At 33.4% G+C, this 18042-nt stretch overlaps 1 protein-coding gene and 1 pseudogene across 1 annotated transcript; both read right to left on the bottom strand.

Annotated features, from left to right (window-relative positions):
* Window positions 1-2234: 2234 nt before the first annotated feature.
* LOC146935817 (putative disease resistance RPP13-like protein 1) lies at window positions 2235-9227 on the bottom strand (annotated as a pseudogene).
* Window positions 9228-11830: 2603 nt separating this feature from the next.
* Window positions 11831-17607, bottom strand: LOC146935818 (WAT1-related protein At1g09380-like). Its single transcript, XM_085750909.1, has 7 exons — window positions 17390-17607; window positions 15806-15868; window positions 13727-13843; window positions 13384-13627; window positions 12668-12826; window positions 12177-12328; window positions 11831-12053 (listed from the first exon to the last, which is right to left on the bottom strand). The coding sequence occupies exons 1-7, from the start codon at window positions 17599-17601 to the stop codon at window positions 11831-11833; spliced, it is 1170 nt and encodes a 389-aa protein (XP_085607035.1). The 5' UTR covers window positions 17602-17607.
* Window positions 17608-18042: the final 435 nt, after the last annotated feature.

The following is an 18042-nucleotide window of genomic DNA, read 5'->3' on the forward strand; positions in this document are numbered from 1 at the left end:
TAAACCCTTTCTGTTTTCTTTCTTATTTACATCTGAATCACACCAACTTTCTCTAATTATCTCAAGTTCCAATTTTTTTAGTACCCTTTGATTTATTTTCAAGCTTTCTGTCTAATATTTACTGACTTGAGAACTCATACATGCAACTGGGTATCGGGAAGATTGAACTTTGAAAGTTCATTTTTGGAGAAAATTATGAATGAAGTGATTTAGTTCTTTGACAAGTTAACATGTATCAAAATTTCCGTGAGTTATGTCATATGGGAAGCCAAAGATTACTTTTTTTGTTGGAGCACTTGCTGTTAATTGTTTACTGTTTCAATCAATTTTGGTTCCATACGAAAATGAAAGAGCTCCTTGGTCTTCTTCTGATTTCAATAATGCTGTTATATATTGTGGATTGAACTTTGATTTTAATTTTCTGTGTTTTTTAAGAACAACTTGATGAAGATGTATTGTAGTCTCTTGGTGGTGGTGAATTGCATATTTGCATTTTCATGAGGTTGAAGACGATGAGGGGAAAATATATAGTGTAGGCAGACTATGGTAAAATTCATGCTCTTCTTTAATCAAATGGTAAAAAATAAACTTTTCCATGGTGGGAAAGGAATCACCTTCCCCATGTGAAACTCCACCCATTTATATTTGATTTGCTAAACTCTCGTATAGTCCTGATTTAATTTTGACATACCTCTAAACAATGTCATTGAGATAACTTGAATTTGTTGCTCCTAGAATAAAATGGCCAAGTGACCACTCACAATTGTACATAGGTAATCGACTCCAACAACCAAAATATTTCGCTGAGCATCGTTTTCAAACTAGAAAATTTTACGGAGGCGTAATACCGCCTATCATGTACATTCTATGTATCGTTCTAGCAAAATCACTACTCACCGGATCTGCCAAAGAACGAATCTCGTAATGGTTTTTAAATCCGACGATGTCGTAGTCAATGAGAACTCAGGCGAAACACGCCGGATCGGTGAACCACGGCGGAGATTGAGGGGGTGACAAAGAATGGCGGCGTTGAGTTCTGTGTTGAATGAGGGAGAGAGAGAGAGAGATACGAGGGCAAATGAAAGAGATAGTGGTTGTGGGAAGATTGTTATTGGTTGCCGGAGAAGGATGAACGATGAGAGAGGAGGAGAGTTTAGACTAGGAGGAGTACGTTTGACGAGAGAGAGAGAGAGAGAGAGAGAGAGAGAGAGAGAGAGAGTTGTTCTGGAATGAATGAAATTATAAAATGTGTGAAATTACTAAAATGCCCATACCACATCAGCAGTGGTATAAAGGGGGCGTATAGAAAGAGTGGTCTGTGTATCTTTTTCCATATATTAAGGTTAAGATAAGATAAGATCAAGGAGTAAACTATCAATTTGGTGTCTCTGTTTGTAAGCTACTTTCAAATTATTCCCTGACTCTATTAATATTTTACAACAGTCTCTGTCTTTGTCGAAAAAAAATCAATTAGATGTCTCTACGTTTTTGTCACATGATGAGACATTTAATTGAGAAACACAAAGACTATTTTGAAATATTATCAAAAGTTTCTCAATTAGATCTTTGTTTCTATATTTTTGTCACATCACGAGGGACTTAATTGACAAAGATTTGACAAAGACAATGACTATTTTGAAATATTGATAGATTCAGAGATTAATTTCAGAATGACTTACAAAGACAGAGATCAATTTGGTGATTTACTCTAAGATTAAGATTAGGATTGTGATCGTTCAACTGTTATATCTATAATATAATCTTTTAGTGTGATACTTGAGATGATGTAATTTGAGCTAGGATTTGTGGACGTACACTGAATAATTATAATTTGACTCTAAATCGACTTTAAATTTTATAAAACTCGCTCAACTTAATAACAATATTATTTTTTTAAGAAATTAAATTAGCTCACCCAAATTGAAACTTAATGTCCTCGTGAGCTCAGCTCAGTTGGTATGGACAATGCATAAAATATGCAAGGTTCAGGGTTCGAACCCCGGCCACCACCAAAACAAATTGAAACTTAATTACAATAATATCTTGAACAAACCTTATCTGATATAAAGTAAACAAACCTTATCTGATATTAAGTAAAGATGAAAGTAACAAAAATTGGAAAGATCAAGTGATAGTTTAATTGAAAATAGGAGCTAGCTAAAAGTCATTGACTGGGAGAGGAAATCCAAAGAGATATATGGGTGATGCATGAACAATTTATGGATAAGCTGGTGTACAACATGAAATATTGAATCTTATGGCATATTTTGTAAAAGAAAATTCACAAATGTTTTACACATCATACAAACAGATGGGTGAATGTGATCCATACCATTTTCATCTGCTAATTATCAGTCAAGTTATCCTGACAATAGGGATGTGACAAATTTTATGCCAATGTTTTCCTTCCTCCTTTTGGTACCGCTGCGTAAGTAATGGACAGTTATTAATGGACAAAATCGAAAGGGAGTTGGGTAGACACTCCTCGGGCATGCACTCAAGACCAAGGCAACCATCAATATGTAAGGATTGGAGAGATTTAAGATGAAGAAGACCCTTGTAATTCATTATTGTTAGCTTCGAACAATATCTCAACTCGAGATGGTCAAGAGTTGGTGGAATCAAACTCTCCTCCGGAAAGGACTCTATGTTTTCAAAGTCATCGCTAACAATGAATTCTTTCAGAGAATTGAGTTGGAACAAACCCCAGTTCTCTCTCGAAGCTATCAATTTGGGACATCTGTATACATGGAGGATGCTTAGGCTAGAAGGCAAACCTTCACAAGGAAATGATTCTATCTTTGGACAATCTTCCAACTTTAGAGAATGAAGATTAGTGAACAAGTGTAGTGAAAAAGGAAAAGTGGAGGAGCGCCATCTGCTTATAGATAAATAGCGAAGAGAATCACAACTACGCAAATTCCAAGAGTTCCATCCTGGATATGTACCATTGAAGTCCTCAACAAACAAATTTTCAAGAACGGTATTGTTGAGTAGAATTGGCTCCAAGGAAGACTCGATGACGCGAGTTCCACAAAGGATGACATTTTTCAAGGTGGATGGCAATTCATTTACCAAAATGTTTTCACATCCTTTTAGCTCTAGCTCAACAATATTATCAGCCTTGGGAATCGAAGCCTCCAACTCTTGGCAATCACTAATCATCAATTTTTGCAAAGAAGGAAGGTGTCGAGGCAGTGTCCTTTTCAACTTGGGGCAGTATCTTATTGACAGCTCTTTCAGCAAAGGGAAACCTTTAACACATAACCAATCTTTCCATTCAGACATTTTCTCAAATCGCAGAATTTCAAGGGACTTGAACGCAACATTTGATGAGTTATTGCTGTAGAACTCTTCGCCAATGCTCTCTATTCCATGACAGCCTGAAATAGAAAGTTCTTTGAGAGAGCAGAGCTGCCCAAGTGGTGGCATCCGAGTGCAAAAGTTACATTCAATCAGCTTAAGAGATACCAAATTGGGTAAATGACTGTCTCTGATCCAATTTGGAAAGCTATTGCCACAATAGCCGACAATATCAAGCTTATTAAGGTTGATATTTGGTTGAAGAGCTTCCAAGACAAAGACATCAATTTCTTCACCGTAAGAAAACATCAAATGTAATTTGTCTAAATATTTCTTACTTTGCTAATTTGCTGTCACTGCATCCACACGATCAATGACATTTTCCAACCTTGAAATACGAAGTGTACCTTGAAGATGGTTGAGTTTTTCCAACTCCTTAATATCAGACCCTTTTTTATCTCCCACAATAAAATCAGTCAGCGTTTGAAGATGGTGTAATCTTCCTATATGCTCTGGCATCTTCTTTATACGAGTGCCTTTTAGGATAAGATGGCGTAAACTGACAAGTTTGTAAAAATCTGAAGGGAACTCAATCAGTGGACAATGAATCAATATCAATGTTTCTAAATTATACAACATACAAATGGAATAGGTAAGCTTGTGAGGCCAGTTCGAGAAAGATCAAGATAACGCAGAAGCTTTAAGTTGCTTATCTCATCGGCTAGCTTCTTGAGATTACAAAATCTTAAGGACAACATCCGTAAATATTTTAGTCTTGAAAACAAATCATATTGTACTGTGTTGCATATCCTGAAGCGTTGACCGCCATAACCTGCTCGTGCCATCAAACTGCGCAATCCCTTTATCTGATAAATTTGTTGTGATATTTTATCACCATCTTTTAATTCAAGAGAGCACCAAATGTGACGTGTCCTTTCAGGAATATCTTGTTCCCAATCACCCTCTATTCTCAAACAAAATTCTCCCGACACTGATTTTGCTAAATCATTGACAAGATCATGCATAACAAAGTACTTATAATCAACATATCCCAATCGTTGAAAAAATGAAACTGATTCCAGATCGTCAAAGAATTCATTGCCCATCTCTTCTTCAGTTTTGTCAATTCTGCAGCATTTCAACAAACCTTCTGCCATCCAAAGCTTGATTAGTTCTGCCTTGCAAAAAATATAACCTTTTGGAAATATGGAACAATAAGAAAAACAACGCTTCAGATTCGAAGGGAGATGATGGAAACTCAACCTCAAAACTGAGTTAATGTTACTCTCACCCTCTGATAAACACCACAGATCTGTCTCCAATATCTTAACCCATTCACGTTGAGAGAATTTTCTTCGCAAGAGATTCCCCAATGCTTTTACAGCTAGAGGCAACCCTCCACACTTTTCTACTATTTTCTTGCCAATTGATTCAAGGTTTGGATATTCACTTGCATTCGTGCCGTGAAAAGCATGTCGCACAAACATACTCCAACATTCACTCTTCTTCAATTGCTTCAAATGAAGAAGTCTGGTGGACTTCATGACTGACGCTACCTCCTTGTCACGTGTTGTCACAACAATCTTACTTCCGGTAGATCCATTGTTAAAAGGAAGAAGTAAGCGCTCCCAACATTCCGCACTCCCGTTCCAGACGTTATCCAAAACAAGCAGATATTTCTTGCCTGTTAGTAGTAGATTCAAGTCTTCACCATCGGCCGAAGAGTGAAATGACCTCAAAATTGCTTTGGTAAGTCCAACAACATTAAAAGTTTCGGAAACATAGACCCAAGCTTTTAGTTCAAACTGTTTCTGTATCATTTTGTTGCTGTACACAATTTGAGCAAGGGTGGTTTTTCCCATTCCACCTAGACCCACTATGCTGATTATTGGTACACGGTCGCCACCATCCATGTCAGAAAGTAAAAATTTGGTTACTTCATCTTTGTCACCATCTCTTCCATATATGCTCGATTCGTCCACCAAAGATGTAGTCGGCAATCTTTTTAAAGCTTTCCAACCGACTTCACCTTCATTACTAGCACAAATGTCTTGTCTTAACCCTAACATATCCTTTTGCTTTGCTAGAAATTCTAACTTCTCTAGCAATTCTTTGATCCTAGATTCAAATGGATTAGTAAAAGATGAAAAGAATTCAAATACCTTGCTAGTAGAAGGTTGAGGATCAACTTTCAGCTTCTTGTTTGGTGTGTAGGTTGCAATCTCATCCAAAAGTTGATCTGCTTCATACACAACATGTTTAAGATCACCAAGCCACTTCTTTACGTGTGAGCAGGGCCGTCTTAACAAATTTGTTGGCCCTGTTTTGGTTTTTAAGGATGGAAAAAATTAAATTAAATTTTGGGCCCCATAAGACTAAATAATGCACTAAAAAGAAAATTAATAATAAAAAAATTAATAATAAAAAATTAATCAAAAATTAATAATAAAAAATTACTCTAGTGGGAGTTGAACCCACATACACACAGCCAATTTTAAGTAGGCGCGCCACTAAAGCACATTGACTTCTTTGACGTTTTTGCGCATTAACTATATATAAATATTAATAAGTGCCTTACATAATAAAAAAAAAATATGTTTTGGGCCCCCAAAAAATCGAGGCCCAGTGCCATAGCCCAGCCTCGACGGGCTATGGACCGGCCCTGATATATATATATATATACATATATATATATATATTAGTTAAAAGATACAGTTAAGGTAAATTTTATAAACGGTGAACGTTGCAAAATCGCGACATGCATTTTTGAACGACTATCTTAATATTGTCCGTATAATTACACACAACAAATTGCATGCATGGATTGCATTTCTCGCAACAGTCACAGCTTTAATCACTTTGAATTTTGCCAATGGTGCCTTTATTTTTTTTTTTTTTAAGGAACCAATGGTGCCTTTATGAGCTCAACTGTTTTTAACTATTGGTTTTAAATACCATTAAGTGTATGGTAAAAATAGAATAAGTTATTCTCTCTATATTTTTTGAGCAGGTAAGAGTTACATAGGCTGTCCTGTAACCGTAGAAAGATATCATAATTGTAACTTATCAGTCTAAATCTAATGATATTTATTACTCCATCCGTTTCAAAATGAGTGTCGTTTTAGATGTTTACACACATATTAAGAAATGCAATGATTAAACGGAAGAGAATGGTTATTTTACCAAATTATCCTTATTAACTATTGGTTAGTTTTAAAAGTAATAATTTGGAAGTAGTGTGCAGAGTATTAATTGGAGGGTACAATTGAAAAGAAAAAGTTATTATTGCATTGGAAACTGAAAGTGACATTCATTTTGAAACAAATTTTTTTGGCTAAAGCGACACTCATTTTGAAACGGAGGGAGTAACAAATTGCAATTAGTAGTTGCAACAAAACTTTTATGGTTAAAGTTGTTTGGGCTCCAGTGGCAAGGAGCTCCTTCCAAGGATGTATTCAGGGAATACCGGGTTCGATTCTCAGGCGGAACAACGCTTAACCAGTGGGTATGCCTCTATACACGAGCCGGATTAGTCGCTCACCTTTGGTGGGTCGGAAATCGGTGCGAAAGCAAAAAAAAAAAAAAACTTTTATGGTTAACAACTTTTAAACGTTCATTGCTATTATGTGAGATATTTAGAGTTAAGGGGGTAACGTGTTTAATGAGATTATGAAAGTTTGCCTATTCTTTGTGGAATGAAGAATTTACTCTATACTATACACCTCTATTTAATTTTTTTTAAGAAATGTACACCTCTATTTAATATGCATACTCCTCCCTTGTAAACCATCTAAATCTCAATTTTCTACGACGATAACATTTCCTTTTTTTTCTTTTTTTTTTTCAGTAGTATAATGGTTAAAACTCACGTGCCTTTTTAAATGGAAAAAAACTTTTGTTTCAAAGTTTTCAAATTGTGGAAAATATAAAGTTCTAAATTTATCAAAAGTGAAAAACTTAAAGTCACTTATGTTCTTGTCAAAATAATTATTTTGACTTTATTTTGTTATACTGTTTATTTTAAAAAAAAATTCTAGCACCCCGTTAAATGGAGATATTTAGATTCGTAAATTCTAGCACGCCGTTACCTAGAGTAAATTACACTCTTCTCCTCTCAAATATGCTTGAATATTATATATATATATATATATATATATATATATATATATATATATATATATTAGTTAAAAGATACAGTTAAGGTAAATCTTATAAACAGTGAACGTTGCAAAATCGCGACATGCATTTTTGAACGACTATCTTAATATTGTCCGTATAATTACACACAACAAATTGCATGCATGGCTTCTTAAAAAAAAAAAAAACAAATTGCATGCATGGATTGCATTTCTTGCAACAGTCACAGCTTTAATCACTTTGAATTTTGCCAATGGTGCCTTTATTTTATTTTTTTTAAGGAACCAATGGTGCCTTTATGAGCTCAACCGTTTTGAACTATTAGTTTTAAATACCATTAAGTGTATGGTAAAAATAGAATAAGTTATTCTCTCTATATTTTTTGAGTAGGTAAGAGTTACATAGGTTGTCCTGTAACCGTAGAAAGATATCATAATTGTAACTTACCAGTCTAAATCTAATGATATTTATTACTCCATCCGTTTCAAAATGAGTGTCGTTTTAGATGTTTACACACATATTAAGAAATGCAATGATTAAAAATAGAGAATGGTTATTTTACCAAATTATCCTTATTAACTATTGGTTAGTTTTAAAAGTAATAATTTGGAAGTAGTGTGCAGAGTATTAATTGGAGGGTACAATTGAAAAGAAAAAGTTATTATTGCATTGGAAACTGAAAGTGACATTCATTTTGAAACAAATTTTTTTGGCTAAAGAGACACTCATTTTGAAACGGAGGGAGTAACAAATTGCAATTAGTAGTTGCAACAAAACTTTTATGGTTAAAGTTGTTTGGGCTCCAGTGGCAAGGAGCTCCTTCCAAGGATGTATTCAGGGAATACCGGGTTCGATTCTCAGGCGGAACAACGCTTAACCAGTGTGTATGCCTCTATACACGAGCTGGATTAGTCGCTCACCTTTGGGGGGTCGGAAATCGGTGCGAAAGCAAAAAAAAAAAAAACTTTTATGGTTAACAACTTTTAAACGTTCATTGCTATTATGTGAGATATTTGGAGTTAAGGGGGTAACGTGTTTAATGAGTTCATGAAAGTTTGCCTATTCTTTGTGGAATGAAGAATTTACTCTATACTATACACCTCTATTTAATTTTTTTTTAAGAAATATACACCTCTATTTAATATGCATACTCCTCCCTTGTAAACCATCTAAATCTCAATTTTCTACGACGATAACATTTCCTTTTTTTTCTTTTTTTTTCTTCAGTAGTATAATGGTTAAAATTCACGTGCCTTTTTAAATGGAAAAAAACTTTTGTTTTGAAGTTTTCAAATTGTGGAAAATATAAAGTTCTAAATTTATCAAAAGTGAAAAACTTAAAGTCACTTATGTTCTTGTCAAAATAATTATTTTGACTTTATTTTGTTATACTGTTTATTTTAAAAAAAAAAATCTAGCACCCCGTTAAATAGAGATATTTAGATTCGTAAATTCTAGCACCCCGTTAACTAGAGTAAATTACACTCTCCCCTCGGTGTGAGCTTTGGTATTGCTTTGTCACCGCTTCTTCCAGCACATGGTTGATAGAATTGAGTGTAACTTGAAGTTTCTCTAGTCGTGTATCGTCAAGTTTGCCTCTACGAAAATAGTCTATGAAATCATTAGAAGATAACTTCTCAAGAGCCACTTGAAAGAATGATGAAAGAAATGCTCCACCAACCAATTCTGCCATGATTTTTTTTTCTCTGTTTTTTGAATTGTTGAAATTGATGTAAGAGGTTCTGTCTAAGATTGTAATGTATTCTTCAGTTATCTGAAATGGAAGAAGAATCTCCTAATGACAAATTGTTATTATATTGCATAATGCACAATAATTTTCTTATTTAACAATAAAGATGGCCAAGTGTTCCATTAATCTAAGCCACCTTTACTTGGCGTGATATGCAAGTAAAAAACAAATATTTAACCGGCAAAGTTGAATCTAACAGACAATGTTAGACTTCCACAACACGATGACCTAAAATATGAAACATAGAATTAATTCAAGTAGAGAGAATCTATACGAAAAAACAATATGTATGCATATTTATGTAGTGAGACGTATCACTTGAAATTCACTCACAACGAGGTTTTACGTTAAAATTCGGATGAAAATATTCAACATAACACAATCAGATTAGATAAACTAAATGACAATAGCAATTAAAAACTCACACACAAGTGAAGAAGTCGGGGTTTAAACCCTGATCACGATGTCTGACTTAACAATTTCGATGATTTCATAAGTTGAGCTAAGACCTATAGTTAAACTTTTATATTTATTTGGGTTAAATATACTTTTCATTCCTATAAATATACTTTTGTAAACAAAATCCTATAAATATATCACTCGTTTAGTACATTAAAAAATTTCTTCAAATTTTATTTAGAACGTTAACACCACAGTGGGTAGCAATTTCCCATACTTTACAACGGAGTGCACAAATAATAATTCTATTCTATTCTATTAACCGACTCAACATCACTAAAAGTGTTGTACAAAAAACAAAACTAAAAGTGCATTCTCTAATAAAATAATTTATTTTGGTGGCCGGGGACACTAATAAAATAATTTATCATGCATCTCGCTAATAATTCCTTAATCCGAAGCTTAAATAATATTTATCTATCCGAACTCATCATTCCAACTCACACACTACCACAATCCTAACGGGTGACATTGAGGTGTCAATGTCATGTGACAATGACCAACCACAATGTCACAAGTGTACAAAATGACAAAAAATCATTGTAATACAATGATTTTTTGTCATTTTGTACACTTGTGACATTGTGGTTGGTCAATGTCACATGACATTGGCACCCCAATATCACCAAAGTGTTTTCCCCATATATCCCAACTCACATTCACCGATTACTCAGCCCGGCTCAAATTGACGTCCGAGAGAAAATAACTCTCCAATTCACCATTAACTAATCTTTACAAGATATCTAAAGAAATTAGCTTTCAATGTTCAACATGAGTAAAACCCTAATTTCTATCATTTCTGTTTCTTTTAACAAAAGTGATAGAAAAATTCCTTAAAAAAAGTGATAAAAAATTATCCCCAATTGCTCGCAAAGAGCAATCCCTAATTTCTATTGTTTCCTCTCTCAACCACTTGATGATAATCAGAAGAAAACAAAAGAGAATGCTTGCATTCTTGCTACAATGAATCTTCACTACCCAAAGAGTTTATAACGTGTTTCACAATCTTAGAATCTCACCCAAAAACGACGTCAACTCTTAGTCCTCACTTTTCCTATTTTGGTGACGACTAACTCCATTAAATTCTGATTAAAAAAATGGTTTTTATAGGAAAAAACATAGGTAATTTGAATTACTGCTAACTGTAATTCAAACTATACACACAAGCATGTTCCGAGACTGAGACGCATATTTTATCGATCCAAATTACTTTGACCAAAATCTGGAAGAAAAAAAACACGAATTTTGGGCACAATCTCAACCGTTTTAGTTAATAAATTATAAAATATGGATATTAATTTTGAATTCTAATCTATCTAGTGGAACATAGAGATTTCAAACTACCTACCAGCCAAACCTGTGGCTATTTTTTTTATGGAAAATGTTAACAAGTGCCCTAAGGGCATTGTTTAAGCATCTAAAAGTAGCAACTTTTGCATTGGAAATTGTACGGTTATAACTTCAACAAGTGTTTGACTTATATTTTCAAGGCATAATTTCTTTTTATGGATTCCTTAAACAATACCCTTAGGGCACTTGTTAACAAGACCCTTTTTTGATTATGAATAGAGTAAAACGAATGAAAATAGATTTCTCATTAATGAATGGAGGTAGTAAAAGTTGAATGTATACACAAGAGTGTCTCTATGTGTAGCAAACACGAGATCGCTAACTCTTAACTATCTAATGATTATTTGTTGCACAAGTAATCATTCTCTAACTAACTACTTAACAATCTAATGATTACTTGCTACCCAAGTAATCCTTCTTTAACTGATATGGTGTGAAACTGTGAATCCCCCTCAAGTTGGAGGATGATAGATATCAATCATCCCCAACTTGGATAATAGAATATGAAAAGGCTGAGGAAGTAAAGATTTGGTGACTAAATCTGCAATTTTAATTTCTTTTGAATGTGTAGGCCTTTTCTGGAAAAAGGTAGGGTTTAAGCATTGAATTTGGGATGACTAAGTAGGATTATAAAATAAGTGATAAGTGAAGTGATGATTAAATTCCTACGTGCTTCTCTCTCGAACACAACAATCATCCTCGCAATATTTGGATTACCGTCTAATTAATAGCAAAACATTCATAAAATAAATAAATTAATAGCAACACATTCAGATAAGTTTTTATTTAATTTCTGCTTACTAGGCAGGATCTTGATGAAAAAACCAATAATCAGTTTTTATCCGTTTTATCATCAATTTCAATATGTACACTTTCATTTGGTGAAGAACTTGGTACTACAACAGCTCTTGATTGAGCCAAAGCAGGATCATCAACAATGCTTGTTGATAATTCTGCAACTGCTACATTTGTCTGTGGTGAACATGGCATCTCATTCCTTTTACCCCATAGAAAGTAGTACAATCCTACGATGATCAAAACCATGCCTATCAACCTGCAAATACATTATCGAATTAGTGATTGAACCGATTAAACCATGATCATGATATCTCACTGGTTTGATCTTTAAAGGAAAATTGAAAAATGTTGTAATATGAAGAAGGAAAAGTGTTCATACGTTCCAACTTTTAGTGGTTCACCAAGTATGAAAGCTTCTGATATTGCAACGAAAACTAGGGCAAGTGGGTTGAACATTGGAGGATAACTAGGTCCCTTGATTGTAATTGCCCATGATAGTAAACAAAATGTTGCAGCAGTAGCCAATGCTCCCTGCATAAAATTAAATCCAAATCATCAGTGTCCATGGTCCTTATTCAGAATACACATTCTCAAAACAAGTTACTTTATTTAGTTTACAACGTTTAGAAAACAACCTAATCTTGATAGTTTCACATCCAATAATAATATTGCCCTAATTAGGGCTTTAATCTTGGGAAATTTACCTATTCAATCTTCTTAGAATAAAACTTGCCTTATTTAAATATTGATATACTAAATTTTAAATATAATTTTCAAAGTTGAAGTATATCCAAATAATATTAATTCATCATATGTATAAACAATTTAACCATTTGATGGTAAGCATAATTTACAAAAAAATGATCTTACTGAATAGAGTATAGTAATAAGTTGTAAATTCCACCCTAATCTCCAAGCAGCTTTACTGGAATCTATGCATAGGCCTATTACTACTGACTGAATTGCTGCCATAACGCATGATAACATTGTTCCCCAATACCTCAATGGAAATACTTTGACCATCTTCACCTGTTTAAATTGAAAACAAATATACGTAAATAAAACATTCACAATTTTCTCATCACAAAACTGAAAAAGTAACTCCAAAACCTAGCTAGTTATGATGATAAGCTTTATGCATGTGTGTTAGTTGTGAATGAGAATGTACATATGAAAAATGACTAAGTTTGGAATACATTTTAGTGTTAATATATGTTTACCTCCTGTAATATTAACGATTTTCGGTTTAGATTCCAACCCTAATATTAACGATTTTCGGTTTAGATTCCAACCCTGTAATTTGAAGATTCTATGGTTTTTGGACCTTCATGAATTTTGACTGTACAAAATCGAATCGATGATATGACAGGGGTTAAACCAAATTACAGGGGGAATAAAGTACCTTAAATTTCGTAATTTGATGTCACGAAGATCTTAAACCAAATAATCTTCAAATTGCAGGGTTGAAATCTAAACAAATTTTTTACGGGGAGTGAACCGAAAATCGCTAATATTATAACGGGTAAACATATATCAACCCTAAAATACAATTGGGAAATGAAAATAGGGAGCATATATATACATACTTGCAGAATAAACCAAGCAGTGTAAGAGCAACATGATCCAACCAAAAAGAAAGTTCCACGAAGCATGTGAGTTTTGTGTGCTACAACAGAAATGACCCCTGCAGAATGGTAACTATGATGATGAGGACCAATATAAAATTCCTTCCCTTTGTAAAGACTTGTAGCTAATGCTCCACCAACACACAAAATTGCCCCAATACCCTTAGCTCTACCAACCCATGTTCCAATACTCAAATTCTCCATTCTGCAGTAGTAGTCATTCACAAATTTATGCATACTAGTATATGGTAGTTTAATTAATTTATGTAGCTAAATTAAATTTGTCTTGAATTAATTTAGATACCTGCATATGATAGAAGTCAAGAATGTGCAAATGGGAACCAAGTTGAGAAAGTTGACAGCATAAGTAGCAGATGTGTCTCTAAGACCATAATAGAATAATCCAAAGGCCATTGTCATCCTGTGATACATATAACATTTTGTTAGAAACTGATGTAAAATTCACTTGATTTTTATAATGTCAAAACTATATACCCTGTAAATTTATCAAATATTATTAATATTTGATTTAACCACAACTAATATGAAAGAGACACATAAGATAATTTGCGAGTGATTGAAATTGGAAATTTTTTTTTTTTTTGGGAAAGGAGGCTAACAAAAAGAAAAGAAAAGAAGAAAAAAAAAATAGCTAAAAACTAATCTCTGCGATACATGTCTCGACGGGCATCAGCCTGTAGTTGAGGAAGCAAGCCCTCTGGTGGCTCCAGAAACTCACGCCAAATCTCAGTACTTGTAGCTCCTAGTTTAACCATGAAATAGGCAGACGAATTCGCCTCCCTCACAGAATGCTTTAACCGGACGCGCCAGCTCCTTTGTAATAAATACTGCACATTACTGATTATTGCCGCATAATGATGCCAATGATTCACCATGGTTGAAACTAACTGAACAACCAAAGTTGAGTCAGAGTAGCAAATCACATCCCTATATCCTCTTTCCCAAGCTGCTTTCAAGCCATGATACAAAGCTAACAACTCTACATGTAATATTGTCGAAATACCAACATTTCCAGCAAACCCAATTTAAGTCTATTGGAAATTATATTGGAAATTATGATATATATAGTAGTTTTTTTTAAGGGTTTAATAATCTAGTTATCCGTGTGAAATTGATACCTGGGGTTCATTTATTGTTTTCACTCGTATGTGAGACTTCCATGTAGACAATAACCACATATCTAGAGGTTCATTTCCAAGAAATTATTTTAAGGTAAAGAGTTTATCGTTGTTGTGTAGTTAATGTGAGTTAGAAGTTCAATAACAAATGAAAAAGTGAGTTTTAAGTAATATATAAGTATGATGATCTATAAATCTATTGTCTGAGGTTTTGGGTTAAGATGTGTTTTCCAACTTATTTGTGGGATTATTTTCGATGATTATTTTCGACTGAATGTGGATGATACATTGCCTCTCTTCATGACCCAACAACGGTGTTAAAGTCAAGGGTTCAAAGGAGTTCAATTGACTCTTTATGTTGAAAGTCTTCCAAAAAATAGTGGTCAAACGGCAAGTTCCGTTGAGTGTAGTGGTAATGACCGTACGTACAAGTGTATATGGATGAAAAGTTTGTGCTTAATGGGAAGCATACCAGGTGAATGGAATGGAATCACACTTGAGAGGGAGACTGTTGTGTACCAAGTGTGAGTTAGAAGTCCTACATCAAATGAAATGGACTCACACTAGATGGTTTGACAAAGATTAGACCAACTCCTATTGTCGAAAGTCTTCTTGATAATATAATGGTCAAGAAGCGTATCATGTAGAGTGCAGGAGCAACGACGGTACAAATGTATGTCGATGAAAACAATTCTAATTGAGGGGGAGAATACCATTAGATGAATGGAATTGAACTCACATGGGGAAGGTTGTAGTGTGACAAGTGTGAGTTAGAAATTCTGCATTAGATGACATGGAATTGACTCACACTTACCTAACAATGGTATCATAGAGAATGGTTCGATGAAAAGTTCGACGGACTCTGTCTCGAAAGTCTTCCTGACAATGGTGGTCATGCGACATGTGTTGTTGAGTGAAGCGACAACGGCAGTAAAAGTGCATGTGAATTAAAAAAAAATGCTTGAGGGGAGAGTATACCGGATGAATGGAATGGACTCACACTTGAAAGGAAGATTCTTGTGTATCAAGTTTGAGTTAAAAATCCCACATCTTATAAAAAAGTGAGTTTTGAGTAATATATACAAGAGGACCCATAAACCCAACGATTAATATTTATGTATAATTGAGTGGTTTAATTTTAAAAGAGAAGTCAATAGCTCAAGTTTAATTTTAAAAGAGAAGTCAATCTAGTTTTCAAAGAGAAACAAGAAATATTGTATCAAAAAAAGAAATAATAAGCTTACCCCACTAATCCATTAAAGAAAAGCCATAACCAAACTCTCCAATTCAACTTCTTCACTACTCCTCTGCAACCATAAGTATCGAACAAATAATATCAAATCACAAGAATAACTAAATCGATTCAATAAGTTATTGTTTAAGCATTAGTATAAGATTATAATTAATGGATAATCAGTTACAAAATATAAGCAAAAGTGAGTCGGACACATATTTATATATTTGGTTTAAAATTTGATTCAAATACATCTTCTTTCTCCGACCCACTTTTTCTTATATTTTATTACGGAGGGAGCAGTAATGAGTAGTAAATTCCACCCTAATAAGGAGTGTAAATTAATAGTGTTTAACACAAATAAAAAAGTATCCCTCTAGTTTTTATTATTTTACTTTTGGTGCAAATGAGGGAGAAACATCACCTAAGACTAGATTCTTTCAACAACAAAAAAATCACCTAAGACTGGATTTAATACCCCAAGCAAAATGATATAGATAGTCAAGTCTGCCATGAAAGGCACATCCAGAAATTCTGGAACTGCATTAACAAATATTGGCTTACGTATCGTCAACTTGGTTTGCCTCAATGAAAATATGGTTCCACGTGATAGTCCTTACATCATCTTAGTTTTTTCTTTTTTTTTTTTCCTTTACATGCAAATCATCATATCCTTTACATGCAAATCATCATATATTGTATTGGTCTAATTTAGACCAATGCATTTTCTTTTTTTTGTGGTGGCCGGGGTTTGAACCTCGGACCTTGCATATTTTATGCATTGTCCCTACCAACTGAGCTAAGCTCACGAGGACAGACCGATGCATTTTCTTATATTCACGACTAAAGAAGCACTTTGTGTGAAAGAAAAAAAAAAGTTATATATACACTTTTTTAGAGGACTTATTATATATATAATGTTTATGAAAAATGACAGAGAGAATTTATATACATTTACAAAAAGGTCTTACATTTTTAACTTATTAAGTGTTTGGATGAGCTTATTCAAAATGTTTACATTATGGTATGTGTATAAACATATGAATAAATATTGTTAGTAAAAACTTATAAAAATATTAATAAAGGTATTCTCTTGTGTAACAGTCGAGACCGATAACCTGAGATACATATCAAGGGTAAAGATCTCTCACACATTTTTTCATATGTACGTACCCGGTTAGAGATCGAACCTCCAATTAATGGTTATTGACCATATTGATTTTCTTTTAACAAAATATTGACCATATGTATAAAATTGCAAAGGCACCCCATATGTTATGCCTTAATCAATAAGACTCTTAAAAAATAATTAAAAAATATATTAAAACTTATGTTATTATTAATCAATAAAATAATTGCAAAAATACTATACTCTTTAAATAATATAATTTAATTAATTAAAATAGTAAAAGACATGCATGAACAAAGATTGAAATGCATAGAGGAAAGAAAAGGAAGTGAAGTTTGACCCAAAAAAAAAAAAGAAAAGGAAGTGAAGTATAGAGGAAAGAGTATACTAGTTACTGGATCAATGAAACTATTGGCAAATCAAAATATAGAATTCAAAATTAAGTTAAATTAATAAATTAATAACCTTTCAAAATAGAGTGCAAAGGGGGCGACACAAACAGCAGCAACAATGTGTCGATAAGCAATGAGTGCAAAAATGAAAGTGCCCTGAACCAAGATGACCCTTGATAGAAGTTGTATCCCAGCTGCAAATATTTGCACTAATAACATGCTAAGAAGAGCTTGGGAAGAGATAAACCATTCTTTCATACTTTGATTTCTCTCTGTGTTACTCATATTTGTCTAAAGAAAAAAAATGTATGAGAACAAACAAACAATTTGTGTTAAATAGAGTGACAAAAACAACATGTGCTGTCCTCAACTCATACAATTGGTGTTAAATAAAGGGACATTAAATACTTATGAAAGATGCTAGGGGAAAGGAAATTATAAGATTGAGATGGTTTAATTTGCCTTGGTATTTGAATAGGTATCCAGGTAAAATGAAAAGTCAATATAGAAATAAATGCTGAAAAATACTCAATTTTCTTTTTACAATATAAGTTGTTTTTTGACTTCCTCTAAAAAAAAAAAGTTGTTTTTTGACTTTTACATAAATATTACTCCCTCCGTTTCAAAATGAGTGTCGTTTTAGGTGTTTACACACATATTAAGAAATGTATTGATTAAAACAAAGAGAATTGTTATTTTACCAAATTATCCTTATTAACTATTGGT

Source organism: Medicago sativa, chromosome 3 (genome assembly GCF_051527215.1).
Source record: "Medicago sativa cultivar Bolivia chromosome 3, Bolivia_mono, whole genome shotgun sequence".
NCBI classification, from domain to species: Eukaryota; Viridiplantae; Streptophyta; class Magnoliopsida; order Fabales; family Fabaceae; genus Medicago; species Medicago sativa.

Excerpts from the sequence above, each read along its gene's own strand:
- LOC146935818 (XM_085750909.1), bottom strand. The coding sequence starts at position 17,601 with ATGAGTAACACAGAGAGAAATCAAAGTATGAAAGAATGGTTTATCTCT. Across the intron at positions 12,329-12,667 it reads TTATTACTATACTCTATTCA|GGAGCATTGGCTACTGCTGC; the intron begins GTAAGATCATTT and ends AATTTTATGCAG. Across the intron at positions 12,054-12,176 it reads GAACCACTAAAAGTTGGAAC|GTTGATAGGCATGGTTTTGA; the intron begins GTATGAACACTT and ends ATGTATTTGCAG.